Source organism: Gouania willdenowi, chromosome 11, assembly GCF_900634775.1.
Source record: "Gouania willdenowi chromosome 11, fGouWil2.1, whole genome shotgun sequence".
Classification (NCBI taxonomy): domain Eukaryota; kingdom Metazoa; phylum Chordata; class Actinopteri; order Blenniiformes; family Gobiesocidae; genus Gouania; species Gouania willdenowi.
Genome location: NC_041054.1, coordinates 4981079 through 4988685, shown reverse-complemented (window position 1 = coordinate 4988685; position 7607 = coordinate 4981079). Strand labels below are relative to the sequence as shown.

Below are 7607 nucleotides of genomic sequence, written 5' to 3'. Positions count from 1 at the left end.
TGTGCATTATATTTGCAGTAGTTTTTAGGGTCTAATGATGGTCCTAACTCAATTTTTTTTTTGCGCTGTACATTAGCATTATTTCAATATTTTCTTTCTCTCACTTTTTGCACTCGCAAAACATTATTCACCTTTTGCACATTTAATATTTTACAATAGCATTATGTCTGCATTTGGGTGTTAGTCAAAATGTTGTCATGTTCTATGCCTTACTGCAACTTTACCTCTGTTTCAGTGTGTTTGTCATAATTGCACTAGTTCTGGGGAACTTTTTTATAGCCTTAAATAAAATAAAAAACAAAACACATTTTTTTTTAATGTTTTTTATTTTTATGCCTTACTACCTTACCTCCAATTTCAGGTGCCTCACAGTAAGAAGGTCTTATGTTCATTCCCCTTGATGCACACTTGGTTCCCTTCCACGTGGAGCTTGCATGTACTTGTTATGCTCTTGTGTTTTTTTTTCCCCAGTTCTCATTTTTAATCCTTTCCAAAAAAAAAAAAAAAAGATTTGTAGGGTGACATTATGTTGTTCCTGACTCACTTCCGGGCTGAACCAGGAAACTGTTGGCCTGTTGACCCCCACATTAAGTTACCAACTCCACTTAAACAAATACACAAAAGTACTGTCCGTTCCTAATGAAATCATAAGGTTAAGCCTCTTTTTAAAGGGCCTCAGTTCTCTCTGTTATCAGCTCCAGCTTCAGATAACAAGCAGGTATAAGAGGAGGGAGAGAAAAAGTGGGAACAACCGTAAAACGCAAAGAAAGCAGGGCGAGACAGAGACGACGATGAAGCTTTGTGAGATGCTTTTCCTCGGTGTCGGTTTGAGTTTTGTGCTTTTTGGCTGCATTCAGGTAAGAGACGGAATTTTTAACATAAGGCAGCGTCTGTGTCTCCGTGAGGCTTGTTTGCTTGAATTCAAATCCAGAACTAAACTGAATATTTAAATTCAGTGGAAATAGGCAAATGGATAGAGGAAAATGGGTCAATACACCTTTCTTTCTTTTTTTTTTTTTTTATACCTGAATTGAGCTTGGCAAAAACAAAATGCAAACTTAAAGTATGCTAGCACTCTTTACCTAAAATCCAACAATGTTAAACATGTTACCATATAACAATGAGATATGTTTGATGGTATTTTCCTGTGTAAAAATATCGGTTGCTTCTGGAGAGGTTCATATTAAAAACCATTCGTTAGACTATTTCTGTATATAAGAGGGAAATTTTAGCTTTTTTTTTTTTTGCACACATCCCAGAATAGAAGTGAAACTGAATAACATTAATGACAAACAAAAAATAATTACTAAGTTTAAACATCAGTAGCTGCTTGAGCTTAGTGACTTTTGAGGTGCAACCATTTGTTCTTATTTCTTTTTTAATTAATTTATACATTTATATTTAGGTTGTCACTTTGGCAACAACTTTGGGAATGCTTTTCTTGCAAAAAGTAAACAAATTGCTCATTTTACCCGTCACCAGCCTCCCTAAAGATGGGTAGGATTTATTTGAAGAGGGGAAATAAAAAGGTAAAGAGGTTAAAGAGCACAGGACAAAACAGGGTGTGACAGTACATTCAACGTGATAAATATTATATAAATTAATATAATGTACAATGACTACTTTATTATAGTATGATTTATCATAATGATTAATAAATGACTAAAGTATGTAGTTCTTTACTCATTTGAAAGCACATTAAAAAAAGAAAGTGTCTATTTGTACTGTTGCCGTACCAACAACCCCTGGTGCTATTGGTACGGTTACCGAAGTACACGTACGTAGCATTTTAGGGTGAGGGTTAGGATTAGGTTATAACCCAATATCGCAACAATTTTTAGGATTAGGGGTAGGTTTAGTCTTAGTCATGTGATCTAAACTGGCCAAAAAGGGGCGCTGCGTACGGATAGAATTTGCACGGAAGAAAAATGTGACCTTTCCATCTCTTCCCCCACTGTCTTGCTTAGATTCTCTGTTGAAGGTCAACACACTCAATACGGGTAGGATTTCAATGATATACACACACATCATGGATGAATTTATTCCTCCGATAACTCATATCAGGGAGCAGTGGGAAAGGGATTTTGGGGTCCCTCTGTCAGACGGAGAGTGGAACGTGGCCCTCGCAGGGGTTCATTCATCCTCTATATGTGCACGACATGCTTTAATACAATTTAAGGAACTACATCGGCTACATTTTTCTAAGGCAAAACTTGCAAAAATGTTTCCTAATCTAAGCTCAATATGTGACGAGTGTACACAGGCTCCAGCAACTGCTTATCACACGTCTTGCGCAAAACTTACACAGTTCTGGTCATCATTTTTCAACACTCTGTCCAAGCCTTATGGCTGCATGGTTCTTCTTCTACTCTTTGTATCTTTGGTGTGTTTTCAACTCAAACGGGTTTGCATTTTTCTCCATATTTTCAGAAGATTATTGCATTTTCCTCTCAATTAGCAAGAGGTTTAATATTAATTACTCTCCAGATGGAAGAATGTAATCCCTCCATCACACAACCAATCAAAGATCAGTCCATCCATTTTCATACCCGCTTATTCCTGTTTTATCAGGGTCGCGTGGGTCTGCCGGGGGTACACCCTGGAAAGGGCGCCAGTCCATCACAGGGCAACACAGACAGACAACCACTCACTCATTCATTCACTCCTATGGGCAATTTAAAGACTCCAATCAACCTTACAGTCATGTTTTTGGATTGTGGGAGGAAGCCGGAGGAAACTGTGTGCAAACTCCACACAGAAACCCCAGGGCTTGAACCCAGGACCTTCTTGCTGTGAGGCGGACGTGCTAACCACTAAGCCACCGTGCGCCCTGGATCAAAGATATGATGCACAAAATCAAGCTTGAAAAAATCAGATGCACCCTTAATGGATCTGTTAAAAGATTTTATAAAACCTAGGACCCATTCCTGAACTATGTGAGTTTGTAGCCCTTTAGGTGGTCTTTCAATAGAATGCACGTGTCTTTGCTTTTTTTTTTGGCCTTTTTTGTATTTTCTTCTCCTGCAATGTGTTGGTATACGTTTGTCTTTAATTTGATAGTCCATATTGTTGTACTTTTTCTTTCTTTCTGTATGTATAAGTGTGTTATATAAAAGCTGTATAAATAAAGGGCTAAAAAAAAAGTGTTCAGTAGTTGTGTTTGATCCCTTTGTTTGAATATATTTTTCATGTTCTGCACTTGTTTAGGCGGATGATGCTGGGGTCGCTTGTTTCTCCTGCAGAAGTGAGAGAAACACAACAATGAACGAAACCACCAGTGAACCCACTGCTGCCACACCACCAGACTCCACAGCACCCGTCACGTGGTCACAGAAGCCCGGGACGTCGTCCTCTGGGACAGACGGGACGGATGGCACCGCAGACCCTTCAGCCACGACATTAGGAGGAGGTTGTGCGTCTGTCTGTGGCTGCTACAGTCCACTGCTGCTGTCCGTCATCTCCATCCTCACACACACACACACACACGTCTGTGCATAGGATGAATCAGAAAAATACTCATGTAATAAATACATAAAAGATAACAACTGCTTTTTATCATTCATAAGTTACACGTTTCCTTTTATTTATTATTAATCAACATTTCCCCTTTGTGTGACTAATAAAGGTTATCTTTTTTTCTTTTTAATCTTTAACACGAGGTCTTTTCCTGCTAGAGTACCGTATTTTTCGGACTATAAGGCACACTTAAAATCCTTTAATTTTCTCAAAAATCGACAGTGCGCCTTATGTATGAAATTAATATGTCAAAATGTTTTAGTACAACTTTGGTAAACTACTAAGCTGCACCTCTTGATGGATTTTTGGCGCTTTAGGGCAACCGTAGTCAGGCGCCTCGTGGAGTGATATGTACCGTACTGTGCTTCAACATACTGAACTGAAAGAGTCAGTGTATTGTTCTATATTTTATGTGTTAAACCTGAACAATGTTGAGAGTTATTGTTAATGAGTTGAATAAAGTTTGACTTATCTGACTATTTTGGTTTCGCTCAATGAGCCTTAGTGTTAAAAATAATCAACTAAAATATATATATATATATATATATATATATATATATATATATATATATATATATATATATATATATATATATATATATATTTAAATTATTATTCTTTATCAAATTAAAACAACACACAATCTTAAACAACTGTATTGTATACTTTCACTTTCTCAAATATAAATCTAGTTCTAATAGAACGCAGTGTAAAGCAAAGAAGAGAAAAAGGAGATTATAACCAAAAAAAATTAAAAATACAGTAGAAAAAAAGGCAGTGGTTATCCGTACGGTTGCCGTATCAATATACCGACATTCCATCCGTACGCAGCTCCCCTATTTGGCCAGTTAAGGTCACGTGACTAAGACTTATCCTTACCCTAAACCTAAACCTTACTCTAAAAATTGTTGCATTATTGGGTTATAACCTAAGAAGCTACAAACTTGCACTTCGGTAACAGTACCAATAGCACCGATGGTTGTTTGTACGGCAACCGTACAAATAGACACTTTATAGAAAATATCCGAGTTGGTGCGTCTTGTCAATTTGTGCCCTAATTTTCTGTATTTTACACAGTATAACAAACACACTCATTAAAAACTAATCATATAAAACATTATTTGGGGTCACCAGAAATTTGGGAAATAAAAAATGTCACGATCCAAAAAAGGTTGGGAACCACTAATTTATGGCCCTTTTGTCCCGTTATTGTAAAGTTATAGGAATGTTTTAATGCATCTAAGTCACATAAAGTGCAGAATGAGCCAACGGGTGCATGAATAAGTGGACGGTTCCACTATAGGCTTCATTATAAGATCAACGTGAAGCCATTGGAGGTGATTCATTGTCGCGAAGACATAATGAATGCCTCGTAAATCAATAAATGTGCTCCAAACACAAGCGATATTTGAATCACACACATGCCAACACATTGCTGCAGTACTGTAAAAGGCATCTAATGGAAAACTCCAAAAGTAAAAAGGCCCCAAAACAAAAGTTTTCAAACCTTTATGTTACAGAAATGATAAATAATAATAAGGATTTCGTATTGTAAGCCCTATATTGTATTACATACTTTATTGTGAGTTGACTATTTCCTTACACCTCTAATGCATAGAAGTGTTTCTATCATTCTTACCAAGATTTCTTGCCTTTGCCCCTGAAAACTCTGCCAAAGTGACTTCCCAACACATTTCTGGTGTGAAAGTTGTTCCGCAAGGTTTTTATTTCAACTGACATTTTTCAGTCAAGTTAAAAAAAACAAGGGCAAATAAGAGCGGTACATATCTGAAGTACAGTAGTTTGTCTGTTTGCTGCAGAGTAGATTCTGGATAACTTTGCATTAGTATAGTGAACTTTATGGAGGACTTGGATAAGACTTGGATTAGGTGTCAGTCATGAGGTAACTTACTCCGAGGATCTCTCACATGCAAATAAGGATTGATTTCAAAATAGCTCCTGGAGAAGTTTTGCATTTCTGGACTTTTGCTGAGGTGTAAGCAGAGATGACGTCATCCTGGGTGCAGAATATAAAAGCTCCTTCTAGACCTACAGGAGCCACAGAAGAGCACGAGGACGTCCACGTGGAACACACAGTTTACCAAGAGTTAAACCGCTTCAAAGAATCAGAAACAGTCGTCTTCTTTCAGACATGATGTACTTCCTGATCCTCGGGCTGTGTTACCTCAGTCTGCAGGGAATCATTTCCACAGAGGTAACGGGACAACTTCTCATTCAGTATTCTAGTTTAAAAGCTGTGCTTACCTTTACTCACTGAAAATTCAATCTTTACTCAAATGTGTTCTTGGTCTTAACATTTTCTGTCATAACAACAAAACAAATGGTCTCCCATGTGTTTTTCTGCCACTGCAAACAGGCCTCGAACACCACTGTAACTGGAGGCAACGGCAACGGCAATGAAACTGCTGGAGGCAATGAAACTGCTGGAGGCAGTGTGCCCGGTGGAGACGGCGGGACCAGTGAAGGCAATACTGAAAGTAGTACTGGAAGTGGAAGTGTTGGCTCCAATGTTAACCCTAGTGATGCTAGTCCGTCTTTTGTCAGTACTACTACAGCAGCCGTTTGTGCCGGTAGCGCCAGCTTTACTTCCATCAGTCTGTTTGGGTCTGTTGTGCTACAGGCTATGATGATGATGATGATGTGAGAAAACCTGAATTTAGCATATATATATATATATATATATATATATATATATATAACTATAGATGCCTTTTATCAACATGATAAAAGCTGCTTGCACTGAACCGAATGTGACGCGTTAGAACTGGAGGCTTGTGCAATCGGGAAATTGCATTAGTTTGCATTTTAAAATACCTTTAAACCTCCTGAGAACCAGTGGAAATATATCTTTGAATTGTATTTGTATGTTTTTGGCATTCCTTCCACAGTGGACAACCAAATCAATAACGATGCTTAAAATCCAAAACAATTTCTCCCTTTCCCATGTGATGTAATGAACTAAAGTATTTATATATGTTAAATTAATTACTTCTTAGATAAAAATTTTAGAAAAGCAAGAAAATTGAGTTTTGAATGTAAACAAGGAGCCAGCAAGCTAGCTATTGATTAGCATTAGCTTTAATGCTCTATCCTAAAAAGTTTAACTTTGGATTTTTAAAAATAAAAAATGTCCAGATACAGTAGACAGAAAGGGAGAGGCTGGTTCTCAGGAGGACATTTTTGACATTTTTTTTTTTTTTAAGTAATTGATTAAGTATGTAAACAACTTTCTTGTGTGATTTCTATTCATTGATGTCTATTATTTATTTTAGTGTACGATTATTTAACTAGATAAGTCATTGAACATAATGCCATATGACTGTAAGCATGTGTGTGTTTGTTTCTGCTGTAAAATCACTTTAATGATGTCATAGAAGAAATAAACTCTTAAATTATTTACCCCCAATACGAGGTTGTCTGTTTTAAATCTTAGCGTTGTATTTAAAGTTTCCAAACCTGGAGACAGAGGGAAAGTAGGGATTTGCATGTTCTCACAGAGCATGGAGAACTTTAAAACACACATTAAGATTCACCCAGCGATGGGACGGAGCTGCCATGCAAAACACTAATCTTTTAGGCAAATGCTGAGGGCGCCACACATGGAAGTAGATTTGTGTCTTTGTTATTCTATCAACAAAACAAAAAAAAAAAAACCTTTTCAATCAAAAAAGCCCAAAACCTTATAGTATTTATTTATTTTTTAACTAGTAACTAGTGAAAAACCAAGGTCATAATAATTGAACTTATATTTATAATTTATTCTGACAGAAGTTGTTGCAACAGTTCAATGGATATTTAAATAATTTTGGATTTGAGCAAATTAAAGTATCTTCGAAATGATCTTTCCAACATGTGATGGTTTGGATAAACTGTGTTGATTTCCTATCAATGTAAATGTTCATTTCTTTTAGCCGGGATCACAAGAGACTAGCTGTGCTCCAGGGTACAGTTAATGGGGATCCAAAATAAACAAAAAATTAATACGTACATACATAACTACACTACACTGATTGGACTGTAAATGAACTCTGTGGGAAATGGGACAGTTTTTTTTTTTTTTAAAGTGACCC

At 36.8% G+C, this 7607-nt stretch overlaps 1 protein-coding gene across 1 annotated transcript; it reads left to right on the top strand.

Annotated features, from left to right (window-relative positions):
• The first annotated feature begins 5588 nt into the window (after positions 1 to 5588).
• Positions 5589 to 6934, top strand: LOC114472240 (expansin-like protein 7). Its single transcript, XM_028461431.1, has 2 exons — positions 5589 to 5731; positions 5894 to 6934. Exons 1-2 carry the CDS (start codon positions 5669 to 5671, stop codon positions 6179 to 6181), a joined length of 351 nt encoding a protein of 116 aa, XP_028317232.1. The 5' UTR covers positions 5589 to 5668; the 3' UTR covers positions 6182 to 6934.
• Positions 6935 to 7607: the final 673 nt, after the last annotated feature.